The sequence below is a fragment of the Ostrea edulis genome, chromosome 2 (genome assembly GCF_947568905.1).
Source record: "Ostrea edulis chromosome 2, xbOstEdul1.1, whole genome shotgun sequence".
Classification (NCBI taxonomy): Eukaryota; Metazoa; Mollusca; class Bivalvia; order Ostreida; family Ostreidae; genus Ostrea; species Ostrea edulis.
The window spans coordinates 90,884,828-90,899,490 of NC_079165.1; the positions used below are offsets into that span (position 1 = coordinate 90,884,828).

Sequence of the window (14,663 nt, forward strand, 5' to 3'; positions counted from 1 at the left end):
TTGAATCTGCATTATGTCAGGAAGCTTTCATGTAAATCTCAGCTTTTCTGGCTTAGTGGTTCTTGAGAAGAAGATTTTTAAAGTTTTCCCTATATATTTGTGTGCAAAACTTTGATCCCCCCTTGGGGCCCCATCCTATTCCCGGGGGCCATGATTTGAACAAACTTGAATCTGCATTATGTCAGGAAGCTTTCATGTAAATCTCAGCTTTTCTGGCTTAGTGGTTCTTGAGAAGAAGATTTTTAAAGTTTTTCCCTATATATTTGTGTGTAAAACTTTGATCCCCCTTTGGGGCCCCATCTTATCCCCGGGGGTCATGATTTGAACAAACTTGAATTTGCACTCTGTCAGAAAGTTTTCATGTAAAAATCAGCTTTTCTGGCTTAGTGGTTCTTGAGAAGAAGATTTTAAAAGATTTTTCCTATATATTTGTATGTAAAACTTTGATCCCCTATTGTGGCCCCATCCTACCCCCGGGGGCCATGATTTGAACAAACTTGAATCTGCACTATGTCAGAAAGTTTTCATGTAAAAATCAGCTTTTCTGGCTGAGTGGTTCTTGAGAAGAAGATTTTTAAAGATTTTTCCTATATATTTGTATGTAAAACTTTGATCCCCTATTGTGGCCCCATCCAACTCCAGGGGTCCATGATTTGAACAAACTTGAATCTGCATTATGTCAGGAAGCTTTCGTGTAAATCTCAGCTTTTCTGGCTTAGTGGTTCTTGAGAAGAAGATTTTTAAAGTTTTTCCCTATATATTTGTGTGCAAAACTTTGATCCCCCCTTGGGGCCCCATCCTATCTCCGGGGGCCATGATTTGAACAAACTTGAATCTGCATTATGTCAGAAAGCTTTCATGTAAATCTCAGCTTTTCTGGCTTAGTGGTTCTTGAGAAGAAGATTTTTAAAGTTTTTCCCTATATATTTGTGTGTAAAACTTTGATCCCCCTTTGGGGCCCCATCTTATCCCCGGGGGCCATGATTTGAACAAACTTGAATTTGCACTATGTCAGAAAGTTTTCATGTAAAAATCAGCTTTTCTGGCTCAGTGGTTCTTGAGAAGAAGATTTTAAAAGATTTTTCCTATATATTTGTATGTAAAACTTTGATCCCCTATTGTGGCCCCATCCTACCCCCGGGGGCCATGATTTGAACAAACTTGAATCTGCACTATGTCAGAAAGTTTTCATGTAAAAATCAGCTTTTCTGGCTGAGTGGTTCTTGAGAAGAAGATTTTTAAAGATTTTTCCTATATATTTGTATATAAAACTTTGATCCCCTATTGTGGCCCCATCCAACTCCAGGGGCCCATGATTTGAACAAACTTGAATCTGCATTATGTCAGGAAGCTTTCGTGTAAATCTCAGCTTTTCTGGCTTAGTGGTTCTTGAGAAGAAGATTTTTAAAGTTTTTCCCTATATATTTGTGTGCAAAACTTTGATCCCCCCTTGGGGCCCCATCCTATCTCCGGGGTCCATGATTTGAACAAACTTGAATCTGCATTATGTCAGAAAGCTTTCATGTAAATCTCAGCTTTTCTGGCTTAGTGGTTCTTGAGAAGATTTTTAAAGTTTTTCCCTATATATTTGTGTGTAAAACTTTGATCCCCCTTTGGGGCCCCATCTTATCCCCGGGGGCCATGATTTGAACAAACTTGAATTTGCACTATGTCAGAAAGTTTTCATGTAAAAATCAGCTTTTCTGGCTCAGTGGTTCTTGAGAAGAAGATTTTAAAAGATTTTTCCTATATATTTGTATGTAAAACTTTGATCCCCTATTGTGGCCCCATCCTACCCCAGGGGCCCATGATTTGAACAAACTTGAATCTGCAATATGTCAGGAAGCTTTCATGTAAATCTCAGCTTTTCTGGCTGAGTGGTTCTTGAGAAGAAGATTTTTAAAGTTTTTCCCTATATATTTGTATGTAAAACTTTGATCCCCTCTTGTGGCCCAATCCTACCCCCGGGGACCATGATTTGAACAACTTTAATCTGCAATATGTCAGGAAGCTTTCAGGTAAATTTCAGCTCTTCTGGCCCAGTGGTTCTTGAGAAGAAGATTTTTAAATGACCCCACCCTATTTTTGCATTTTTGTGATTATCTCCCATTTGAAAGGGACATGGCCCTTCATTTGAACAAACTTGAAAGCCCTTCACCCAAGGATGCTTTTGGCCATGTTTAGTTGAAATTGGCCCGGTGGTTCATGAGAAGATGAAAATGTGAAAAGTTTACAGACAGACGGACAGACAGACAGACGGACGCCGGACAAAATGTGATCAGAAAAGCTCACTTGAGCCTTCGGCTCAGGTGAGCTAAAAAAGGATGACAAAATCGATATCAGCAATATTTGACTTTTCCTTTTCCATTTAAATACCTAGCCGAGTAGCTCAGTGGGTTAGAAAACCGACTGCAAAAAGAGAAAAAAAAGAATACCGACTGCTGAACTGTAGGTCGCAGGCTCAAGTCCAACAGGGGTTTTAATTTTCTTTCAGATTACCTTCTACTAAAACTGTATTTTTTGACAAAATAAAGTAAATTTGAAAATTTTCAACTTCAAAATATTGTTGAACATATCCTCCATTTTTCATCTACATCAAATTTCTCTGATGTAGCATACCTCCTTAAACGGACATAAGGCGCATTTAATCGCTGAATGTCATCATCTTCACATCGGAGCTCTTGACTACAAGAGATAATTAACCTTGTCAAAGATCTACACAGGATTTCGGAAATGAAATGTAAATTACATTGCTGAGGGCTAAGAAAATTTTCCGGTTTAGATTTGTCATTCAATACGTGCTAATTCGATCTTTAAGCCGATATCATGTACAACATACATTGCACACATGTATATGTAATTACATTATGTCATTCAATTCAAGGAAATTCAATTTAAGTTATGTGCCTCATTCTTTGGATAATTTAGGCATGTCCCCACGTCTCCTCTATATCAGCTGCAGAACTGCATTTATAGAGAAGAATTGAGAATTCCTCATCAGAACCGTGGTTTTATTTTCCTAAGCTGAAACTTTCTGGTGAGATTGGACTCTATGGAAGATATATGTGTCTGGCAAATGTTCTCATCTTTTGGAATGTTTGCATAATGTTCCCTTATACATTAGCATTATTTTTGAAACAGAAACTGCATCTTCGATAGTATTATCGATTTCGCTGCACTTGTTGGTGTGACGTACATATGTAACACGTGGTTTGAGTAAAAAAGAAAAAAAGAAGGGTTAATCACGTGATTCTTAAAAATTAAGAGTAACTGAAACGATGACACAATATTGCAGTATTGGTGTGATTACTCCAGTTTTTATGACTTCCACACTCTCAATATTCCATGCAAATCAGCAAAATAATTTGATCTGTATTTTGTTTCACATACGCATGAAACAAATATAAACCACAGGGGCTCGGTTGTCAGATATTGAAGTTTTGTATTATTTTTTTCACGATTAATAAATTGAAGTTTTGTATCATTTATTCCCGAATGATAAATCCACCACCAAAATCTGCTTTTTTGTGGTTTAAAAAACCCCAATATGTATCATATGTACATTAAAAAGAAAGTAAAGGGACGATACTCGCCATCTTTAATTTCTGTCTGGGGGCCCCCGATTCACGGCTTATCTTAAACAAATTATCCTCTCTGCCTACCGTTTTCTGGCGAGATCTATGTTGGAAAAGATTCAAGGACTTATCCCTATCGTCTGCTTATGTCTACATGCCGTATTAAACATCTAGTGATCCGAAACGTCCTCGATGTCCGTCCCTACTTATCGAAAGCACCGGAAGTTTGCATCCTACTGGAGACTCTCAATACATGTATATCAATACATATATAATTTTCGTGAGGAACAAACACAGGGGTTTGGTAGAACATTTGTCGGATGTTTTTGTATTCTTATGAGGCAGAAGTTATTCAAACACTTTTATATAAGAAGAAAAAAATATCTTGCTGTGGCCTTCAACACAATATTTAGATATATCCACGATGTTTTATCTATCAACAATACCCATTTTCATTCATATATGTCGATTCGATATATTTTAATGAACTCGAAATAAAAGACATAACACGTCTTCCATACCGGCTTCATACTTGGATATGTTATTGATCATCAAACTAATAACATAACTTTATGAAAATGGGATGAATTCAGCTTCTCCATCATAAACGTCCCATATCTATGTAGCAATATTCTATACACACATGTATACGGTGTTTTGTCTCTCAACTCATTCGATACGGACGAGCTTGTTCTGTGTGTGATGTGTTTTGAAATCGAGTTGATTTTATAGGAGTTTCAACAGTCTCGTTTAAAGTCCGCATTTCACAAAGTCTACGGTCGTTGTAATGATATATCACTGGGTCGAATGTTGTCTGTTGTGTTTCATACGAATTGTTAGGACGTTCTTGATATAGTAATTTTGACAGCGGGTTACTCCGTTTATCTGATCAAGATATAGGGCTCACGGTGAGGGTGACCGGTCAACAGAGGATGCTTACCCTCTTCGACACCTGATCAACCTATGGTGCGTCCAGGGCTCTGTGTTTGTCGCACTCTTAATTTCGTATTAATGATAGGAATTATGAGACGGAACACTGTTTGTTATCTTAACTCTTTCATTTCTATCGCACTATTAGAGATACTTTCCAACAGTAATGGAATGAAGACGAAATGCGGCAGTGAGAATATCTATTGCTCATAATCTGTGAAAATTTGAAAATAACACGCGTAACACAAGCTATTCTTCACACATTTATCTTATCTTACATCTAGTGTAATTTTCATCACATAAAGTATGCACATAAATGATCTCCATAGTCTGGTGTTTAATGCAGTTCTCTAGTACTGGGACAACATTTCGTTGACAGCCTTGACAATGCAGTTGGCACTGATTCCATACTTCTCTAGGAGTTCATCACTCCTACCAGATCGCGGAATTTCCGGTACAGCAAGCTTCTTCACGGTGATCGCACGACAGCAAGCGACAGCGGAGCACACAGCCTCACCAAGACCACCTAAATTGAGAATGGTTTAATAAAGTGAATACGGAGATGGATGGTGACAATCTTGCTATCTGTCTAGCTAGCAATGAGAAATATTTGTTGATTTATTTATAACCCACTTTTAACATTTTCATTAATTATGTTGCACAAGACAGTGAACAACATTCTATAATCTAACTGGAAGAGTCCAGACATCTGACCTTCTGGATAGTGGTCCTCCACAGTTATAATCTTTCCCCCTGTCTCCTTGGCATTTTTTCGAATTGTTTCTTCGTCGATGGGTTTAATGGTAAAAGGATCGATCACTCGGATGTTGACTCCGTCAATAGCTAGTTTGTCTGCTGCCTTCAGGGCTTCGAACAAAGTAACACAGCAACCGACCACTGTCACTTTGTCGCTGTTACTCTTACGTACCACCTTCAAATAGAATTCACAAATACAATGATGATGACAGAACAACGAAGGTCATCCTATTCTCTTGTAAAGCTGAGCAAATTTTGTGAATTTGTGTCCCCACTTCAAGTAAAAGCAAGGCTTGTCCTTTATCACATATTATTTTCCTCGCTAAAATATATGTATAAGATATTTCGAGACAGTAACCAGTCATTCGATATATACATGTTTCCCCTGACGCATGTATCAAAACTCAGCTAATTGAAAGGTCATGTTCAAATAAGTAACTATCATGCTAAGTGGAAGGTTTGAAATTCTCTGGTCAGAATTCGATTGATTGGTTGATTGTATCTTGTTTGACGTTCCTCTTGAGAATTTTTCACTCATAAGAAGAAGTCACCAATACCGATAAAGAGCTTCAAATTTAGGCCTATGCTCGGCGCTTACAGCCATTGAGCAGCGAGGGTTCTTTAGCGCGCCACACCTACTGTGACATGAGACATCCATTTTTAAGGGCATCTCCGAGAACCCTTGAGATTCACACCTGATGCTGAGCATTTGGTGATGGAACTGTCACTACTCGTTTTAATGACTTACGTCTGTCGCGGCCGGAATTCGAACCTTGAACTTCCGCATGCGGGGCGAGCGCTCTACCTCTACACCACCGCGGCGGTTTCAGAATTCGAGAATTCAAACATTCTCGACAAAAACAGAGATTGGCAACTGGAAACATTACTCTCGTGATGTTTGTCTTAGTATACATGTCCTGAAATGCCTCATATCTCATAACACACATGTACCCTAATGTAACTTTTTTTTTTTTTTTTTTTTTTTTTTATATATATTTTTTTTTTTTAAACATACATACAGTATATATATACATACATTCTGCAAAGAAACTTGTACAAAATGTTTAGAAGAACTATCAAAGGTATATGTATATATTATTTTCTGAGAGAGAGAGAGAGAGAGAGAGAGAGAGAGAGAGAGAGAGAGAGAGAGAGAGAGAGGAGTTCAGTCATTATTTAATATATTTTAAAAGGGTACATATATATTGAAATTTATAAAAAAGATAATTTTCAAAAAAAAAACAAAAAAACCAAAACAACAACAGCAAACAAACACTCAATGAAATAATTGATTCCAGCGGTTCCAGCAGGTGTCAAACAAATCTTTTTCACCATTTTTATATGCAATATGTCTTTGAGTTTCATAAAATGTGTTCATTAGCGATATCGCAACATTTACATTCAGTGTCTTCCCTTTACACCTCATAGTATAGATATAATATTTCAGCCAAAGAACAAGATTATTTTGTATAGTTTTCTTTTCATCCAAAAATAAAATTATTTTTTGTTATTGATATTTGAAGATTGGTCTTATGTTCAAAACAAACTTCAAATTCTCTTAAGAAATGCTGAACACTATCACATTCCCAAAACAAATGTTCAATTGTTTCTTCTTCTATCTGACAGAATGTACAATTCTTATCATCTCTAATTTTGATTTTGAATAAGTATGAGTTTGAAGCTAAAATTTTGTTCAGAATTCTGTATTGAAACCACTGCAGTTTACAATTACTTGTAACTTTAAAGGGCAGTCTGAAGATCATTTTCCATTCTGTGTCATTTAATTCAAATATTTCATTCCACTTTCTTTTACCAGTAGGTTCTGTGCAGTTTTGATTGAGAAGAGTATAAAATTGTCTTGATTTTTTGCATCGTAGAAGAGTCTATATACTCGACATAATCAGAGGGTTTGTTAATTTAATTAATTTTTTTATCAAACTTGACTTTTTTCATCCATGCTTTAATAGCATTTATGACACTCATATATTCTAAAAAATTGATTTTTACTTTTGGATAAATGTTACAGAAAGATTCATAAGTCAGGAACAAACCCTCTTCATCAATAAGGTCATTAAGGTATTTAATATTATTGAGAAACATGGATTTATTAAGAAATGCTTTCCCACCCACAAGAAAGTTAGAATTGTAAAATATTGGAGTATCTACTGTTACTGTAAATGGATTTTGTTTAAGCTGTAGCTCAATCCAAGAATCAAATACATCAACCCAAAATTTGTTTTTCAGCGATGTCTTAATGTTTTTTATGTATTCTATTCCACATGTAGTAACTTTATTAAGATCTAAATTTGGTATAAAATTATGTAATCCCCTATCTGAAAAAAGGAGTTGTCTCATCCAAAACAATTTTAAAGAGGCTATAAAAGCCTTTACATTGATCATTTTTAACCCACCATCCTCATATTGCTTTACGATTACCTCTTTTTTAATTCTATGTTGAGAATGGCTCCACAAGAAAGAAAAGAATAGTTTATCTAATTCTTTACAATAGCTGTCATCAGGATTTGGAATTGCCATAAAAATATGATTTAATAGAGGCAAGACTAGAGTTTTGATAACAGTAATTTTTCCTATTGGTGTCAAATGTCTTTTCTCCCATTGATTTAAGATTGATTTTATTCTGCTTAGCTTTGGCTGATAATTTAGTTTTGACATGTTCTGTAATTCTACATCAAAATTAATTCCAAGTAGAGTAAACTTAAAAGTCCCCCAATTCAGATGAAAGTCTTTAGAAAGGGTATCCTGACTATATTTTTTTGATCCAATCCATACTGTATTGGTTTTTGAAAAATTAACTTTTAGTCCTGACATTTCAGAGAAGTGTCGCAATACTTTTATTGTTTCTAGAAGAGATTCCTTGCTACCATCAAGTATAATTGATGTATTATCGGCTAGTTGTGAAATTTTCTTTTCATTGTTATTTATAGTTATACCTTTAATACTTTTATTTTCTCTTATTTGTATAGCTAAAATTTCTGCGCAAAGAAGAAAAATATAAGGTGATAAAGGATCACCTTGTCTACATCCTCTTTGAATGTTGAAAGATGCCGAGAGATTGCCACCTTGGTTAATAGTAGATATGATGTTATGATAGAATAATTTCACCCATTCATGAATATCAGGTCCAAACTTAAAATAAGTTAAGGTCTTTTGTATAAAATTCCATGAGAGGGTATCAAAGGCTTTCTCAAAGTCAATAAGTAGTAAAAGACCTGGGATTTCTTCTTCTTCTTCAGTATACTGCATAATATCATAAATTAGTCGAGTATTTTCTCCTATATACCTATTAGAAATGAAGCCAGTTTGATCAGGATTGATAAGTTTATCCAAGTAAATCTTTAATCTATTTGCAATGGTACCAGAAGCTATTTTATATTTAGTGTTCAGAAGTGTAATTGGACGCCAGTTTTTAAGATAGTGTCTTGGTTTGTCTCCTTTAAGTAAAAGTGTAATAATTCCATGTCTCTGTGTTTTTGACAGAGTGCCATTTTCATATGCATAGTTGATAGACCTTACAACAAATGTACCAAGGTATTTCCAAAAAACCTTAAAAAACTCAGCTGAGAACCCATCAGAGCCTGGTGATTTATTTGCTTTCATTTTACTTAGTGTTGTAGAAGCCTCCTTCAATGTAATTTTACCTTCTAAAAGCATAGATTCTTCTCTGGATAACTTGGGAATATCCTCATAATGTAACTTAGGAGGTCATGACATCATAGTATATATAATGGGTACCTCATCCTAACATATAATATATAACTAGACTGGATCGCAGGATTGGGCTGATATATAATACGTAATATCCCCCCCCCCTTTCTGGTGAAGGAAGGAACAAAAATTGATTAAGTTGGAAATTTCTGCTCTGGAACAGAGTTTCTGTCCAAGAAATTAATTCAGAATTTTATATTTCAAATGAAATTTAATTCAGCAGAACAATGGCCAAAATTTTAGGAAATGAAACATTCATCAAACTAAATTTAGATTAATAACTAAATCAGAGGTTTGCATCTTCTTTGGTGGAATAGAAAATTCTTCTTGAAAAAAATAATGATATCTACCCTGGCTTTCCCGATCTGCAGGTTGTCGTCTGCATTGTACAGAATGGGGGTGTTTGGACGGGTAGTCCTGATGAAGCAGACACCAGAGGTGTTGGCTGCCAGCTCTACAGCCCGCTCAGTAGACACGGCATCACTAGGGTAGAACACGGTGGAGCCGGGGATACTGCGGAACATAGACAGATCCTCCAGCGCCATCTCGGAGGGACCGTCTTCACCTGGACCATAATCAATATTTCCATACTACAGGTGGTGACTTCGAAATGAGTCACACAAAGAGGACAGACCTATGCTTGGGTGCTTGACTGTCTACTCCATATCTCGTCAACACCAAATATAATGAAAGTATCCATTATCTTCGTGATATATATACTGAGTGAATTTTTAAGTACTTCAGATGTCAAGTTAAAGCAAAAATGTTTTTTGAGTATGCAAGTGTTTTGGGGAATCAAAAACAGCTGTCTCCATCTCCTTTTCTGGGTTTTTTTTCAATCTATATTTATTTTCTACCAAAACGTTGATGAGTTACCTACATATCTTTGAGAATATCAATTGTGTACAATTTTACAATACTGTTTCAAATCCAAAGCAAGCGATCATACTGTCACCATAATGATTTGCAATGACGCAGCACCAACAAAGTTCGAATTGGATATGCGGGGAAAAACAAAGTGTTTCATCAAGAGAGACTGGTCTTTTATGAGAACATATTGCTTTGGACTAGAAACGGTACAATGAAAAGTTTTTAAGGTAACGATTTTGGATGGTAATGAAACAGTCCTAAACCGAGTACAAATTGAAAGATTCATGTGTTGTTACAGTACTAATTCTAATCATTAAGTGTTTTAAAATGCCGACATTTTCTTTGAAATAGACAATTCAAACATTTTAAAACTGCAGCAAAATGAAAAGAATATAACAATCTGGTTATGAAAAACTGTAATCTAGAGGCCATTGACTGTATTAAATCATGAATGTCTGTGTACAGCTTTACACGTCTCACCCACTCTATTGTGAATAAGGGGGCATTAGATAAATAACTGGCATAGCCTGACTGTCTACTCCATATGTAGTCAACACCAGGGGTCTACCACACAAAATATTATACATCTATTTACTGGCTATGAGGACAATAGCAAGTTTATTGTCCCCCAAGACAGCAACTATTTCCCAAGGCGCAGCCGAGGGGGACAATAAACTTGCTATTGTCCGAATAGTCAGTAAATAGGTGTTTTATTATTCCGAAGTAGACTTTACTTGTGTCGGACATACCAAAGTGAAATAATTCCAATGTTATTTATAACAATTGTTTTGATTGGACAAAAATAAAGCTGAACAAGAGTTTACACATCAATAAATCCGAAATCGCGATGTATTCAAACACGCCTGAAAATGAATAACATAGTGCGGGGAAACTATTCAAATTTTTGCAATTGTCAATAAAGTGAATGAATTGAAATTATAAGAATCAAACATTCTTTTTGAAGAATTTATCGATGTGTAAACTCCGGACATTTTACTCACAAACTTAAACATAAAAATGCTTCGCACTTTTATTCAGTTTGTGAGTAAAATGTCCGGAGTTTACACATCGATAAATTCTTCAAAAATAATGTTCAATCCTATAATAAACTAACATTCGACATTAGCCTAGATGGAATCGCCCGAGGTGATCCGAGTGGTAAACTAATTAGAGTTATCAGACTTTGACGTCGCAGAAAAGAAAACGCGGGAAAATATAGCATCCAGTAAATAGTTTCGAGACTATTTCCCTAGGGTGAGATAGTTCAGGAACTATTTCACGGCTAGCGTTATCTAGAAGAAATAGCATTTATTCAACTAACATTTATATAGCAAAAACATTCTGAGTTATAATAAAATCAATTATTTTAGTGAACATGGTTCGAGAAAAATGTGAATGTTTGTCAAAATTTGATAATTACTAAATGGTATGGTATAATATGTTGTACGGTGTGACCGTTGAGACGAGCGAAGTCCATTAACATCTTGCAACATGACTTTTATCCGCCTCTTCATTTAACACAAATTGTGACGTCATATTAGCTGCAATGTTTTTTCTTCTCTCGAACCAAGCAAAAACAAAATGTTTGAAGCTATGAGGAAGCTTGTCTAGAATTTAAAAACGTTTATGGTACTTTCTAGACAATCTAATTATTTTAATTACGGGGTTGTCAATGAAGTATACCGCAGTGACGGCGACATTTTCCCGGAGGCATTATGGGTGGTCCCCATCATTTTTCAGCTGATGAAGAGCAAATCACGTGACTCAATTGCGTAATCATTGGAGCGAGCTCGTCGCGCCGCTTCGCGACGCGAGCTTCGCTCGCTATCAATGTATTTCGTTCATAGGTGATTCAAAGGAGTTTTTAGTTACTATCGAAACAATTTTATTTCAAATCTACACACTACAGTCACGTGACTTCAAAATTCTATTAGCCCTCGATACTTCCGGTGCAGACGATACATGTACAAATCTGTCGCACCGATGCAAGAAAGACGTGGGTACAAGGGCGTTGGAGCAGTGACGACAGGGCTACAATCATCACCCAATGATTTTAGAGAGAGAGAGAGAGAGAGAGAGAGAGAGAGAGAGAGAGAGAGAGATGATAAATTTACGAAATCTGTTTTCATTGGAGCAGCGAATGCAGCGACGATCTGTGGTCAGTGGGGTGGCGAAGTTTAAACTTTGGACGCTTTCTTCTATTTTGCCATATAATGATTTACAATTGCGTGAAACTGAATTTAAGATTAAAAGATATGGATTCAACTTTTTGTTTTTGATACAGAAAGAAATACACACCAATAGAAACACCAGAATGAGAACCCACAAAGTTAACATTTGTCTGAGAAATGGCGCCCATTCTGATCTGATCAAATGCCCTGGACAGGAAGCTTGCAAACGTGGAGATAAATGGAACAGTTCGGCCTCTGGTTCCGCAGCCAATTCCTACACCAACCAGATTCTGCTCAGCAATAAAGCACTCGATAAAGCGGTCAGGAAAAGCCTCCTACAATGAAACAACTTTACCAGCTGGGGGCCCAGTTTTTCGTGGTTATCTTTAACACGTTGTTATCCTGGTGTTATCTTCTGTGTTAAAGTTAGCCATGTGGGTCAGAAAAACATTTCACTTAGGTCTGTGTTAAAGTTAGCCATGTGGGTCAGAAAACCATTTCACTTAGGTCTGTTTTAAAGTTAGCCATGTGGGTCAGAAAAACATTTCACTTAGGTCTGTGTTAAAGTTAGCCATGTGGGTCAGAAAATATTTCACTTGCGTCTGTGTTAAAGTTAGCCATGTGGGTCAGAAAAACATTTCACTTAGGTCTGTGTTAAAGTTAGCCATGTGGTTCAGAAAACCATTTCACTTAGGTCTGTGTTAAAGTTAGCCATGTGGGTCAGAAAAACATTTCACTTGGGTCTGTGTTAAAGTTAGCCATGTGGGTCAGAAAAACATTTCACTTAGGTCTGTGTTAAAGTTAGCCACGTGGGTCAGAAAAACATTTCACTTAGGTTTGTGTTAAAGTTAGCCATGTGGTTCAGAAAAACATTTCACTTAGGTCTGTGTTAAAGTTAGCCATGTGGTTCAGAAAAACATTTCACTTGGGTCTGTGTTAAAGTTAGCCATGTGGTTCAGAAAAACATTTCACTTAGGTCTGTGTTAAAGTTAGCCATGTGGTTCAGAAAACCATTTCACTTGGGTCTGTGTTAAAGTTAGCCATGTGGGTCAGAACAACATTTCATTTAGGTCTGTGTTAAAGTTAGTCATGTGGTTCAGAAAAACATTTCACTTAGTCTGTGTTAAAGTTAGCCATGTGGGTCAGAAAAATATTTCACTTAGGTCTGTGTTAAAGTTGGCCATGTGGGTCAGAAAAACATTTCACGTAGGTCTGTGTAAAACTTAGCCATGTGGGTCAGAAAAACATTTCACGTAGGTCTGTGTAAAACTTAGCCATGTGGGTCAGAAAAACATTTCACGTAGGTCTGTGTCAATTTACGTAAGTTAATACAAGGATGGTTTACCAAGTCTTGTCAGTGACCACACTTTTTTGCTTTCAATATTCATACGTTACATTTTTCACCAATAAAATGTTTTATTGATTAATATATCATGTGTCTTCTTTTGTATTGAACATATCCATATTCACTCCTTTTGTTTTGTACTACAGATGCTTAAGGTCAGGACTTCCACCCCATCCCACCCTGTATTTTTTCCCTGATCATCTACAATGATCACTGCTATGTTATTTATAAAACTGTTTTGTTTATTTGATTGAAATAACAACCGGCCCAGAGGCCACATCGCTCACCTAAAATTGGCCCTCCTTCAGCTGCTGTAATTTATTAAGATGGTTATTTTTCAACGTTTACTCACATGAAAAATTTTGATCCGATATTGTGACTCAAACCTTGCTTCGAAGGGTCATGACATAACTGTCACACAACATGATGCCACAATACCAATATGACTAATATGACCTTGCTATTCTGGAGAAGAATTTCTCTCCTGTATCTATGCATTATGTTATATTTGATCCACCCTTACCCCAGGGTTAATACCTTGAATTTAAAAAAATGAATCCCAACACCTTAGGCACGTTTGCATTTTGATATAATTTATTGTGACCCTTTACTCTTGAAAAGAATCTATTCTAATCAAATACTTGTATATTCCATATTAAAAAAAATTCATCTCCTATTTTAGACCCACCCTACCACTAGACCCCTGAATTGAACAAAATTAAATTTCTAGGACCTGAAGATGCTTGCACATCAATATGACTAATCATGGTCCTGCTGTGATTGAAATGAAAAATTCTAAAGATGTTTATGAAAACGTTTGCGCCTCAATTGCGGCTCCAACCTTATCTCGGGACTACAATTTGAAGAAACTTGACACTGCATATCGTCGGAAACCCACGGTCGATCGCTCTACGATAACCTACCGTGGGTCACAAGACCGATATTTTCGCATAACACATTAATATGCGTGATCTTACGTGACCTATCGAGGACCAATGGGAATCGCCGTAAATATTTCCGGTACTCAAAGTGTCAGCTGTAATGGCGGCGCCCATGAAAGTGTGTGTGTTATGTTGTGCCACTATCAAAAACTCCAGATTTGTCACCCAAAATGGCTGATTATTTTAACTAATACTTCACTTTCACATGTGCCCCTCCCCCTTTGGAAATCCTGGATCCGCCTCTGGTATGTTTATTATCATCACTGCTTCATGGCACGTGAATAAAATCAGTCATGCATGATACAATTTAAAAATTAGATGCAAATTTGAATTAAAGGAAAAGGCAACC

At 36.4% G+C, this 14,663-nt stretch overlaps 1 protein-coding gene across 1 annotated transcript in view; it reads right to left on the bottom strand.

Moving 5' to 3' along the window:
- Window positions 1–4,755: 4,755 nt before the first annotated feature.
- Window positions 4,756–14,663, bottom strand: part of LOC125681589 (transketolase-like protein 2) — a 32,818-nt gene continuing 22,910 nt past the window's right edge. Inside the window, exons 9-12 of the mRNA XM_048921746.2 lie at window positions 12,156–12,363; window positions 9,338–9,552; window positions 5,220–5,436; window positions 4,756–5,031 (exon numbers count right to left, since the gene is read on the bottom strand). Coding sequence (XP_048777703.2) covers window positions 4,856–5,031; window positions 5,220–5,436; window positions 9,338–9,552; window positions 12,156–12,363 — 816 coding nt within the window. The 3' untranslated portion in view covers window positions 4,756–4,855. The remainder of the gene's footprint in view (window positions 5,032–5,219; window positions 5,437–9,337; window positions 9,553–12,155; window positions 12,364–14,663) is intronic.